Here is a 13,715-nt window from a genome sequence, read left to right as displayed (position 1 = left end):
AATTTTGACCACCAAGAATGATGAAAAAATATTATATATTAATAGCCTAATCCCATTCTGATACAAAATAACACAGAACATCGGCTATCATATCTTCCTTGTCATCCCTTCCTCATCTCATCCCAATGATCCTCCATTCTGTCTTTAGGACGTTAAAACTATGATGAATTTTAATTATCTTATGCTTGTTCGTTCTCTAGTGGTGCCTGCTAGGTTTAGGGGTCAGATGAAGAACCAGCAGGTTACCGAAGGTGGGAAAGTCTTACTTTCCTGCGAGCTCTCAAAACCTGGCTGCCAAGTGCAATGGAAGAAGGGAACTGAAAATTTGAAACATGGGGGAAGATATCAGATAACGCAGAGGGACACCATGTTTGAGCTACAGATTTCAGACTTAGTGGCGGAGGACAGTGGAGAATATTCCTGTGAATGTGGAACCGAGAAAACAACAGCAAATGTTGTTGTCAGTGGTATGGATAAAGGCTTATTCATTTACATGAATCTTTTCAGGATTTAGACTCATTTATTGATAGATGCAAGCAATACTCTGAAATGTCAACGCACTTTATATGTTGTGAACTAACTTGATCAATCTGTATTGATTGATCACACAATTGCTCTTCAGCATTACCGGTGGTCTTCAAGCGTGAGCTACAGAGCCAAGAGTGTGAAGAAGGAGACAGTGTTACTCTTCACTGTGAACTCTCAAAGACTGGAGTTCCAGTTGTTTGGAAGAAAGGAACACAGGTGCTCCATTCGGGGGAAAAGTACCTACTCAAGCAAGATGCAGCTTCTCTTGAGTTGAAAATTACTGACCTCAAACCTGAAGATGCTGGACAATACACATGTTTATGTGGGGAAAAAAAGACTACGGCTAACATTAAGATCAAGGGTATGAAGATAATTTCGTCTTATAAATGTGAATGTCTGCTTTTCCATGTTCACTCTTTACTGAGACTTTGTTTGTATTTTATTTGTTTTTTAACCTTTGCTCGTTAGTTGCCTAAAGATAACTTTTATTAGAGAGCTTTATTTGGTATTAGTATGTTAACGTCTTGTCTTGTAAGATGTTCAGTGTTTTGTGATTTTGTGTCTTATCTTGTCTCTTGTTGTCTTTTGGAAGGTTGTGAATGGTTTTTCATGTTGTGCTTTTAAATTGTGCTCAAAGTACACTATACTAACAAACTGTTAAAACGCCAATTGCTTCTTAGCATTACCACTGATCTTCAAACGAGAACTACAAAACCAGGAGTGTCAAGAAATGGACAGTGTTACTCTTCAATGTGAGCTTTCCAAACCAGGAGTGCCTGTGGTTTGGAGAAAAGGAACTCAGGTGATCCATTCTGGAGAGAAATACCACATCAAGCAAGTTGGATCTACTTTCGAGCTGAAGATCACTGATGTCAAAACTGAAGATGCTGGAATCTATAGTTGTGATTGTGGGTTTAACAAGACCTCGTCTACCATTACCGTCAATGGTAGGAATGATCATCCATTGAAAATCCTTTTGATATTTTATGCATTTCTTTTTTAAATAATTATTGTGTAAAGTATTACTTTAACACAGTCCTCCACTGTGCACTGAAGCTATTTTTGATCAGGAGTTTTTCTTATACTAATGGCTAGATTTTGTTTTGCTCATGTGGTAGGGCTTACAACTGGAAAACGTGTGATTTTGTCAAAACTGGAAAGATTTCTCTTCAGTCCAGTTCTTCAAGATTGTCTCAAGTTGTTTGTGTAACATGGTTCCAACACTTTTTCATGGCTCCTTAGCATTACCAGTGGTCTTCACACATGAGCTACAGAACCTAGAGTGTGATGAAGGAGGCAGTGCTACTCTTTCCTGCGAGCTTTCCAAACCTGGCATCTCTGTGCAGTGGAAAAAGGGAAGCCATATTATTCAGTCTGGAGGAAAGTACATCATCAGGCAGATTGCCTCAAAGGTAGAGCTGAAGATCACCGATCTCAAATGTGAAGATGAAGGAGACTACACATGTGTATGTGGAGACAAGACAACCACAGCCAATATGAAGATCAAGGGTAGGAATTGTTCTTATTCTTTCTGGTAGTTTTTAACTGCACTATTATAACAAACAATCTTTTGTTTGTTATCGTATTGTTTGTTTGGTGTCAGTGAATGTTATTTTTGCATTTGTTATGTTAGCTTTTCACTGATATCCTACAGTAGACAAAAACATGTAATTGTTCATTGTGTAGAACAAAATCATGCTCTGGCAAATGGCATGCCAAAGCAGAAAACCAAAACTGGAGATGTTGTTGATGGGGAACAGAATAATTCTGTAAATTGTTAAATAACTTTTAGATAATTTGTTGTATCCTGCTGTGGCTCCACCTGTTGTGCAGTAGTGCTATAGTCTGACAAACATCTGTTTTGGTATTGCCTTAAAATGTTCTTATTTACGGTCTGTTTGTTTCTTCTAGTTTGTAGTCTCTTCAGTTTAGTACAGTTCATTTGTGAAACAGATCTAGATTTAAGGCTTCGACTCTAGTCTGACTTGAGTCACAATTCTGTCTTTGCTTTGTTTTTTTGGTCAGCAGCTTGAACCCTTCTTGTTTGGAAATGCTAAACAGTCTGAAATCATTCAGTCTTTAGGGGCTTTCATGTAGTCAACATGCATGAATGCTTCTGTAAAAGAAGTTTAAATCCAGGACGTCTGCTTGTTCTGTATTTGCCATTATTGTCCGACATGGCTGACATGGGCATTGCTATTTGTGTTGTAAGATCTTTATGGTTTTAGCCAAAGGCTGCAGTTTACATTGATGAATCTTTTGCCACAGCTTTAAAGTTTCACAGTTCTACCGCTGCCCCTGAAACAGACATCCATAAACAGAAGAAAGAGAAACATGCAGAGCTCAGTGGTATGAAACTGTTATGCATTTCCTGTCTGTCATGCTGCACCTTTATGTGGAAATGAAAATGTGAATCCCAGTCCAAATGTTCAGTGATGCATTCTTGTTATTGGAGCGGCATGCGGCTATGCGTTCGCTTTTGCATTATGACCGCATTTTATTTGAATATTTTGTTGCGGTGTGTCTTTATGTTGATAATAATTACTTTTCTACATTTAAACTTCTTGCCCATGCATTATTGCTCCTTTGGATATTCTGTTTAGGCAACTTAGAGACTTTGTGAAAATTTAAATTTTGCCCGTACATTTACCACCAAACAATCTTGCATAATAGCTGCTCCTGTTTTATATTTTAAATAAGGTTTTATTTAGATAAGGGAACGTGAAGCATGTTTTTTTATATCCTTTCACTTAAAAATTGGTAGCCAATGATGCATTTTTGCACTACTGCTTGTTTCAATGTCATACGTATGGTGAATATTTAATTTACATGATTTAATCTATTTAGAGTGTTATCTTTTCCCACATTGTACATGCTGATGTCAGAGGTGAAGACGTCTGATGGTTGTAAGGAAGAGATTATTAACTTGCATCACATGATATTTATCGTTGTTAGTGTACTTGGTTTAGTGAAAGTAGCTGGTTTGGGAACAGCAGCACTGATGCTTTGCATTACCAAATGTGATGTTCTCTTCCACAACCTTGAATATCCTGGATATGAAACATAAGTTGTGTCCTCTTGCTTTGATGTTTCAGAATTAATTCCATAAGATAATATACAGAATACAACAGTCTAACTGTCGGTGGCATTATAATTTAAATGTGTCTGGGTGTTGGGTCTTTTTCTTTATTCGTTTTCTTTATTATTCGGTCAAAAGCCATTCACTCTGCTATTTGTCTGAATATTATTCTGTACTGATATTTACCTTTGCAATTTACCTTTTCATCATTCTTCATTTAAATATAAATTTATTTACTTGAAATAATCAAAAAAGTTAAGCAGACATTAGGATTTTTTAATGGCTCACATCATGTAGCACATCATGCTCACATTAGTCTTGATGTGGATGTTTTATTTATTATTTTTGAAAGATCACATCTGGATTCCTTTAAAGTACCATGTGTACCTGACTAGTGTTTCTCATTAGATAGTCTTTCATTTGTCAATTATCATGTTTTTGTGTTGACAACGAAGACTAGATGGCACTCTTATTTAACTTATATACATTATTGGTTTGATGGTGTATTCATCAACTTTTCTGAAAATCGGTGTAATGTTTAGAAAGCATTTGCCTGTACAAATTTTATTTTATTATAGAATATTGTAAAAATAACTTCAGCTGAAATGTTTACCTCGACAGCTCACCCAGTTCAGTTTACACAAGAACTGTTAAGCCAAGCATGTGATGAAGATGGCAGTGTTACTTTGCGCTGTGAACTCTCAAAAACTGGAGTTCCTGTGATTTGGAGGAAAGAAACGCAGGTGATCCATTCTGGAGGGAAGTATCTCATCAAACAAGTTGGGGCTACTGTTGAGTTGAAGATCACTGATGTTAAACCTGAAGATGCTGGAAACTATGCTTGTGATTGTGGAGACAGCATTACCACCGCTAACATCAAAGTCAATGGTAGGACTGAGCTTTTAATTGAACCCTCTTCAGCATTGAAGAAACTTCTTGTTTTCTGATCTACAGAGCTGCCACTTAATAATGACTTAATCTAAGGTAGGGTAGAGTAAAGTGCTGTGAATTGGCTAGTCTAGTGTAATAAGTTGTTTTTCTAGTTAGTAGTTTTTCCATTTAACATCATATAAAATAAAAAAATTGTTAAAAAAAATATTCCAAGGTGGTAAAAATATAAGCCATTGCAGAAGAATGTTTTACATCTCGCAATTCATCTCACAAGATCCTGTTTCTCGTTCAACATTTTTGCCTGGTTCCTCAGTATTACCAGTAGTCTTCAAGCATGAGCTACAAAACCAAGAGCTTCAAGAGGGAGACAGTGTTACTTTGCACTGTGAACTTTCAAAACCTGGAGTTCCTGTGGTTTGGAGGAAAGGAACTCAGGTGATTCATTCTGGGGGAAAGTACATCATCAAGCAAGTTGGTTCTATCGTTGAGCTGAAGATCCCTGATGTCAAACCTGAAGATTCTGGGGACTATGTTTGCGATTGCAGAGACAGCACGACAACTGCAAACATCAAGGTTAACGGTATGAGAAGACCAACCGCTTCAAGAATATTTACATTGTTCAAATACATCTTTGAAATGCATTGTCACATTTATTCCTTGGCTATGAAGTGTGAATGATTCCACTATTTGGTCAAAAAGGAAATGGATTCAATTTTAAGCATTGTTCTGAATTGTTGGATTTGTGTTGTCTTGATCTTTTCTGGAAAATATTTATATTTACATAATCTGTATGTATGGAACTACTGTAAATATCTGGCATCTCATATCACTCTTTGAATTGGTAGCTCTTCCAGCCATCTTCACAAAAGAAATCCAGAACCAGACAGCTATTGAAGGAGAGAGCATCATCTTCCAATGTGAGCTCTCCAAACCTGCAGTTCCTGTGGTTTGGAGGAAAGGAACACAGGTGATCCACTCTGGAGGAAAGTATCTCATCAAACAAGCTGGCTCTATTGTTGAGCTGAAGATCACTGATGTCAAACCTGAAGATGCTGGCGACTATGCTTGTGATTGTGGAGGCAGCATTACAACTGCGAATGTCAAGATTGACGGTAGGAGAAGACCAACTGCTTCAAGAATATTTACAACCTTCTAACACATCTTTGACTGCATTGTCACATTCATTCCTTGGCTACGGAGTGTGAATGATTCCACCATTGACGGTCAAAAAAGAAATGGATTTAATTTTAAGCATTGTTCTGGACCGTTGCATTTGTGTTGTCTTGATCTTCTCTGGAAAATATTTACATTTTCATCATCTGTATGTATGAAACTACTGTAAATATCTGGCATCTCATATCAATCTTTGAATTATCAGCTCTTCCAGCCATCTTCACTAAAGAAATCCAGAACCAGACAGCTATTGAAGGAGAGAGCATCATCTTCCAATGTGAGCTCTCCAAACCTGCAGTTCCTGTGGTTTGGAGGAAAGGAACACAGGTGATCCACTCTGGAGGAAAGTACCTCATCAAACAAGCTGGCTCTATCATTGAGCTGAAGATCACTGATGTCAAACCTGAAGATGCTGGCGACTACGCTTGTGATTGTGGAGATAGCATTACAACTGCGAATGTCAAGGTTAACGGTAGGAGAAGACCATCATTCTAATCCATCTTTAAAATGCATTGTCACTCTCATCCTGTGTTCATGAAGTGTGAATGATTCCACAGTTTGTTATGAAGATAAAGTTAAGGAAATACATTTGTAACCTGTTGGTGTTGTCTTGGTCTTGTCTGGAAAATATATTATTATAACTCTACATATGGAATGAAATCTTCATCTTCAAATGCATCATATACCACTCTTTAAATTGGCAGCACTTCCAGCCATCTTCACACAAGCACTGAAGAACCAGACAGCAGTTGAGGGAGAGAGCATAAGCTTCCAGTGTAAGCTCTCAAAAGCAGACATTCCAGTTGAGTGGCGAAGGGGTGAAATTGGTCTATGCCCCTGTGCTAAATATGAAATCAAGCAAGATGGTCACCATTCCCAACTTGTCATACATGACCTTGAACCTGAGGACTCTGGTGACTATATTTGTGACACCGGAGACCGCCAAAGCACTGCATATTTGGAAGTTAAGGGTAGGCTTGGATTGCACCCTGTCTAATAAAAGTCATAATCATAATCTTGTATCATTTGAAGCCATTTCTTCTAATGACCTTGAAACACTTGTCGCCTTTTGCAGCACTGCCAGTTCTTTTCATATCATCCCTAAAAGATTTGGAAACTGAGGCTGGTGAAAAGGCAGTGTTTCAATGCAAACTTGCGAAACCTGGAGCCAAAGTAATCTGGAGGAAAGACAAGAGTGTAATAGAAGCAAGCAACAAATGTCAGCTGAAGCAAGATGGAGCTGTTGCTGAGCTTATTATTTACAAGCTTCAGGGAGGAGACTCTGGAGAATACTCGTGTGAAACAGAGTATGATCGGACATCTGCTAAACTCACCGTGAAGGGTAGGAATCAAATGATAAAAGTCTTCATCTCTCCTAACTTCTACCTGATCATTCTCTTTTGATGATCACCCATCTACTCCATACCATCCTCAGTACTACACCCTCCATCCTTTCTTATGATATGCTTGTCCACATTCCCAGATCACCTAAAGCAACTTTTCTGTGCACATGGTTTTGCACTTTAAATTTAATTAAAACATGTACAACCTTTCTCCAAAGTACTCCCACTTAATTTAACAAAGTTATCAGCTTTTTCTCTTTGCAATTTAACCTTTTTTATATAAAGAATCTTAATGAATACCGTGTGAATTTTGTTTAATAATCTTAGCATGTTGTGGTTGTTAAATTAATAAGGGGAAGTGTATTTATCTATTTTTGACCTGTTGACGACTCCTGATATTTTTACATTTAGAATAAATGTGTCAAGAAGTTGCTTGTTGCTTTCCTTGCAAAATGAAACCTGAATTTGCTTTCAGAACCTGAAATCATGATCTTAACTGGCTTGAAGAGCTGCATTGTCAATGAAGGCGAGGACGTTCATTTTGAATGCCTTGTCTCTCATGATAATGCACTCATTGTTCAGTGGACACTGCAAGACGTTCCACTACAGAACAATGAGATGAATGAAATCCAAATGGAAGGCAAAAGGCACACACTCACACTAAGAAGTGTCACCCAGAAAGACTCAGGCACGGTATCCTTCCATGTGGGTGCCCACACTTCTTTTGCTTGTCTTACAGTCAGAGGTAAAACTGAAGAACGTTTTGTATTCTCTAAATAAGTTTATTTATTTTCACACCATGAATGATTATAGTGGGTTTCAAACACACGCATTTATCTTTCTTTGATGCATGTTTTAACACATCATATTGCAAAAAAATGTGACCAGCAGCTACACCACGATGAAAGCACAAAATGTTATGCATGTATCTGTTTTGTCTTCACTTGTCAAATGCCTTATCCATTGCTTGTATGTTGAGTTTTGGATATTGGATTTAGAATGATGACTATTCAATCATTAATGAATGATTTTATCTATAAAAGAAATGTTGCAAAGCGTTTCATGGTTTCTGATTCAAGCATTCCAGGCTTACCTTTGTCCCTTGCTGAGAAATTGCAAAGGAAATTTGTTAACACCTCATAATCTTCAGGTTTGGTGTGTTGCACATGTCTTAGAATGTGTTCTATGTATCACTGTTTCCCGCCAGAAGCCCCAGTATCATTTTCAAAGGAGTTGACAAGCCAGGAAGTCACAGAGGGAGGCAGTGCCTTATTATGTTGTGAAACTTCAATCTCTGGTGCCAATGTGACCTGGAAGAAGGGCACTCAGGTCCTATCTGATGGAAAGAAGTATTCCATAAAGAGGGATGGCACAATGCAAACCTTGGAGATCTATAAGCTATCAGTGGAAGACAGTGGCGAGTACATATGCGAAGCAGGAGACAAACAAAGCAAAGCCACATTAACCGTCAAAGGTAACAATCTTGATTCTTCTTTAGAGATTGTATCCGTTTTGCATTGTTTCTCTGCAGAAGCAAAAGTACATATTAGTATTGCCATCTCAAATTATAACTACATTAAGTAGCTTTTATGTTTTAGATTGTCATTCAGTTTGGCATGATCCAAGTATGTAGTGTGTGATCCAAGTATCAAAGAATGTAGTGTGTAAAGTAAAGCATCAATGAACTAATGAGGATAACATGATGCTAACTTTATAATAAGCTACTCTGTTTGTAGGATTAATACATCCTCTCACATTCTTCACTTATAGTAGATAAAAAAGTAAACAATAAAATAAAAGATATACCCCGGTTTCACAGACAAGGCCTAAGCCTTGTCCTACACTATAAAGTTTGAGCTGTTTAACTGAATGCAACTTGCACTGGCGTATCTAAAAACATATCAGTGGCATTGTTTTGTCTCAAGATGCACACCAGTAATGTTTTTTTTCTAAGTCACATTTATAAAAACTGCTTTGATGTCCAAACTGAGGCTTAATCTAAGCCCTATCTGTGAAACCAGGCCATAAGTACAAGTCAGTGGTGGGATATTTACTTCATTTGACTTTTTGGAAGATCCTCAATAGTCCCTTTCATCACGTTCCTTCCCAGAATGTGTAAAAATCATGCGAGAAATAAAGGATGTGACAGTGATAACAGGGGAGGATGCTGTCTTCAAATGTGAGGTGTCCCAAACAGGGGTTACAAATGTCGAGTGGTGGCTTGGCTCCAACCACCTTCAAAACAATGACTTAAATCAAATCAGCTGCCAAGGAAGAGAACACAGCCTAGTGCTGAAAATGGTCACACCCGATGATTCAGGTGATGTAGCCTTTGTGGTTGGCCCTGAGAAGAGTGTTGCCTACTTGCTGGTGCAGGAGAAACCCAAAGGTAAATGACATTATGGCTTACAGTGTTCATTGGTGGTAAGCGGTCATCTGTCTGTCATTAGGTAGTAGCTGCATTAATTTTGCCCAATCATAACAAAAGGCTTCTTGCTGCTTTCCCATCTGCTTTGGCCATTCTACAGCTACACTCCAAAATTGTGTTGCTTCATTCCTTTTTTTTTTATTATTCCCTTTTAATCATTCAGACATCTAGGCTGTCTTTTTCTATCCATAATTGTTAAAGCATGAGTTTGCCACTCAGTAAAGCTCTTTTAGTGTATCACAGTATCTGTTAAATGGCTTCAAGTGTCTAAGTTTCAGAGTCTTCAGGCAGACAATATGATGTGACAGCACTTGGGTTTGGGTTTCTCCTGTCTATAGTCGTATTTTTAGAGAAGCCTCTGGACTTAACTGCCAAAGAGGGTCAAACAGTCACACTGTCCTGCATGACTTCCGACCCTGAGGCCTCTGTCGCCTGGTACAAAGATCAGGAGATGATAAAGGCAGGGGGCAGGTATCTGCTCTACAAGGATAGAGCCGTCCATCAGCTCCGCATCCTTAGGGTGGAGGAAGGTGATGCAGGGGTGTATACGTGCAAAACCAAAGATGCAGAAAGCTGCGCCACCCTTACTGTAAAAGGTAAATGGGTTTGTAGGCCTGTGACTTTTTTATTTTTATTAATCAACATGTCTGTTGACTGTGAAAGTGAACACAATCGGATTGCAAGAAGAACCACCTTATGTTCTGGTTTCCTTTCTCTTGTGGAGCAAAGATGATTTTGAACCCTTTCGCCTTTTAAAATCTGACATTTACATTTTTTCCAACTTCTTTTCTCATCCATCATTAGGTCAACCTGCATACTTCCAGAAGGAGTTAGGGAACCAGAATGCAACAGAGGGAGATAGTATCACATTGCGCTGTGAACTCTCTAAACCAGTTAAAAGTGTAGAGTGGAGAAAGGGTGGACTGGTGCTCCGACCCAGTAAGAAATTTGAGATGAAACAGGAAGGATGTGTGCTGGAGCTCCATATCCATGATCTGGAACCAGAGGACAATGGCTACTACACTTGTGATGCTGGAGACCAGTTGACTACAGCATCAGTCACAGTGCAAGGTATCAAATAATATTCTTAAGACAACTGCGTTATGTATTGTAGTTATACAAACTTGTATAGATGAAACAGACATAATTATCTCATACATGTTGGAGGTTATTTAAAATCTGTAGCTTTTTTTAATTATGCCCTTATGTCTTCGTAACTTTTCCAATATGTTTATGAAGTATACTCAATGTATACGTATTTTTAGACACTGGTGATCTAAGGGTTTCTGTGTCTGGTCTCTGCAGAGGCTGAGGTCCTCATAGTGTCGGGTATAAAGAATACAGATGTGTTTGTGGGCGAACAGGCAGTGTTCTCCTGCCAGCTCTCTCGTCGTGCCAAAGGGAGAGTTCAGTGGTGGCTAGATGGCACTCGTTTGGAGAACAGTACCTTCAGTGAAATAAGTGTGGGTGAAGACCATGTCCACACTCTCACCCTAAGGAACCTTTCTCCCAATGATTCGGGTACAGTCCTGTTCAAAACAGGTGGCCTGACATCCTCCGCCAAACTTTTAGTGAAAGGTACCAAATGGGGTGAAGAGCGATCCAAAAACTTAAAATTAAATAGCACTGGACTAATATTGTGTCCATGAATTTCCTTAATCTAAAAGTCAGTTACTCATTATTTGAAGCATTTGGGTTGCCTCTTTTTGGTTTTTACATTTCTTGGTTTTTATAACCACAGACAAGGTTTGAATTGCCACAATCTGTCCTTTAAGTAGTTGATTACTGTGGTGTTCTATGATATATGCTGTAGACTCGTATTGTTGAAAATTACTTAATAATAATACTACTCTTAATCCAAAGTGTTTTTGCACAGGCTACCTTGGAGATAGTGTCATGCTCAATAATGCAATCCTGATGGAACAATATTTGTATTTACTTTAATCTCTTCTTGGGTTAGCCATCCCTTGAATGTAATCATTTTGTTAGCTGCCAAGACACTTTACTATTAGGCAAAAGAATACAGTAAGAAAATAAAAATATATATATTTTCAATGGAAATTCATGGATGCATTTAGTTAGTGCCATGTACTGTATTTCTAACCTAAAACAGTAGATCTGGCTGCAAAATATTGGCTTGCTAATTACTTACTAAATCGGCATACTAATTAATGAATAAGTACAAGGATTTTGGATTTGATATGGAACAGGACTCAACACTAAGGATTATTTCTACTGGCCTGGTCAGGCCAGTGGGTCATATTATTACTTGTCCAGCCAAACTTTTCACTGGTCACCGCCGCAAAAAAAAAAGTTGTTGTTTTCATTTATTTAGATCTATGTAACCTTGTATTCTTAAAAATAAGGTAACAATTGGTTTGACTAAAAAATGTGACAATTATTTAATGACGAACTTTCATGACAACACAGCACTTTCCTGCTGGCACCAGAGCATCAGGCAGTCCTTACGTTCAAGTTTTGTTTTGGGTTTTTTAATGAAAGACTGTATAGTGTGGCTAACATTTAACTTTTTTAAATTCATATTAGGATGTCAATAGTTTAACACTTTAAAATATATAAATGACATGATAGGTAAATCACAATTAATTTTTATATTTATATATTTGCTGAGAGAAGCCCCCAAATGAATAATCTAAATTATTCCAATTCAAAGATAACATTATTCATCACAAAAGTCTCTCGCAGTCAGTATATTGTTTGTTGTATTTGCATATCATTAGATACATACATACAGTAAGCCTAGCACTATTCCAGCAATCAAATTTTAACATCCATAGTAATACATTTTATATGTTCTGTTATATTTTGCTGTATCAGCTATGAATGCTTGAATATGTATTATGGAAACAACTCTGCTTATTCTCAGTATGTGTGGTTTGATGAGGCACATTTCACTGGTGTAGCATATTTAATATATAATATAATTAATCCTACTAAATGAATGTGTAAACTTAACAGCCCTAGTTGATGCATCAAAGAGCAGAGGTCAAAATGTGCCAGCAAACTTTTTCCAAAAATTCAAAGAGTCAAAAAGAGGTTTTGGTCTTGCATATACTTTCAATAAGACGACTGTACTCATCAATCTAAGCTTCTGTTTTTGTGCTGCATGTATTTTCTCTAGAATTTGGCCTTAGCTTGACTTGACACTGCAACTAAGCATCTGTTGGCTTTAATTGACCATGTCCTTGGTCAGTTTGGAGTAGAGAAGCAAAAGATGATACACTTAACATACTTAGTATCTGACTTAGTAATAGAATGTGAAAGACTAAAAAAAGAAAACAGCTTACAGCAGTGAATTAGATGAAGTTGCATAGGTTGCTGAGACTTATATTTTAGTTCCAAATTAGATTAAATACCACCCAATACCTCAAAGAGGCTTGAGGTGAAGAACTCTACTCCAAAGTGCACAGGGGTTTTGAGAAAAAACACTTATCCCCACCACCAACCCTCTATAGATCCCAATGTGGAGGTGGTTAGTGCCATGGAGGACCAACATGTAGCAGAGAACCAGCCTGCAGAGTTCATCTGTCAGTACTCCCGGCCAGTCAAGGCCATATGGAAGCGAAGCGGCATACCTGTGCAAGCAGACGGTCGCAGGGTAATAGTGGAACAGGACTGGACTGTTGCGAGGTTGTACATTAGCTGTGTGGAGCCCCAGGATGGGGGGATGTACTCCTGTGAGGCAGAAGGAACCTCTGTTGTGGCACATCTTAGGGTGCAAGGTGAGCACACCTGTAGACGAGAAGGATCTGTGTGTCATTCATAACTTAAAGTTTGGATCATCACAAAGACGCATTATAAGGGCTTACTAAAAAGGGTTTTACTAGGACACAAATTTAGCAATTTGATTGTTTCACATGACCATGATACCAAAATATCAGTAATCAAAGCTATTGAAATAGTATCATCCATACCAATGTCAAAATCTAATACACCGCCTTTATCAAAAAAGTAATCTTTCACTTTTTTTCTTTCAGAATTTGTTTTATTTTTGCATTGTCTTCTGTATTCAAGTACATTTAACATATGACACAAGGTCATTTTAGTCAATTTTTAAGCTAATATACAAAGGTACCCACAAAAATTGCTGTTTCATTTGGCTGGCTATGCAGTAACCATCATTGCTTTTATTGCAACTACCTTTGCTTCTTATGCTACTCAATACTGAATGCTATTTGCTAGTGAAATGTTGAAAGAATTGTTAATTGTGTGTGATTGTGCCCAATTCAGTTATTGTTTTAAGGACAGAAGT

At 37.8% G+C, this 13,715-nt stretch overlaps 1 protein-coding gene across 1 annotated transcript in view; it reads left to right on the top strand.

The window, feature by feature from the left end:
• Positions 1 to 13,715, top strand: part of obscnb (obscurin, cytoskeletal calmodulin and titin-interacting RhoGEF b) — a 57,797-nt gene that overhangs the window by 23,994 nt on the left and 20,088 nt on the right. Inside the window, exons 34-50 of the mRNA XM_067435274.1 lie at positions 201 to 467; positions 623 to 889; positions 1,209 to 1,475; positions 1,771 to 2,037; positions 4,229 to 4,495; positions 4,812 to 5,078; positions 5,344 to 5,610; positions 5,877 to 6,143; positions 6,376 to 6,642; positions 6,747 to 7,013; positions 7,490 to 7,759; positions 8,222 to 8,488; positions 9,125 to 9,403; positions 9,781 to 10,038; positions 10,247 to 10,513; positions 10,748 to 11,020; positions 12,919 to 13,185. Coding sequence (XP_067291375.1) covers positions 201 to 467; positions 623 to 889; positions 1,209 to 1,475; positions 1,771 to 2,037; positions 4,229 to 4,495; positions 4,812 to 5,078; positions 5,344 to 5,610; positions 5,877 to 6,143; positions 6,376 to 6,642; positions 6,747 to 7,013; positions 7,490 to 7,759; positions 8,222 to 8,488; positions 9,125 to 9,403; positions 9,781 to 10,038; positions 10,247 to 10,513; positions 10,748 to 11,020; positions 12,919 to 13,185 — 4,551 coding nt within the window. The remainder of the gene's footprint in view (positions 1 to 200; positions 468 to 622; positions 890 to 1,208; positions 1,476 to 1,770; positions 2,038 to 4,228; positions 4,496 to 4,811; positions 5,079 to 5,343; positions 5,611 to 5,876; positions 6,144 to 6,375; positions 6,643 to 6,746; positions 7,014 to 7,489; positions 7,760 to 8,221; positions 8,489 to 9,124; positions 9,404 to 9,780; positions 10,039 to 10,246; positions 10,514 to 10,747; positions 11,021 to 12,918; positions 13,186 to 13,715) is intronic.

Source organism: Pseudorasbora parva, chromosome 24 (genome assembly GCF_024679245.1).
Source record: "Pseudorasbora parva isolate DD20220531a chromosome 24, ASM2467924v1, whole genome shotgun sequence".
In the NCBI taxonomy this organism is placed as follows: domain Eukaryota; kingdom Metazoa; phylum Chordata; class Actinopteri; order Cypriniformes; family Gobionidae; genus Pseudorasbora; species Pseudorasbora parva.
The sequence above is the reverse complement of the archived record's forward strand: the minus strand, read 5'-3'. Positions and strand labels throughout refer to the sequence as shown.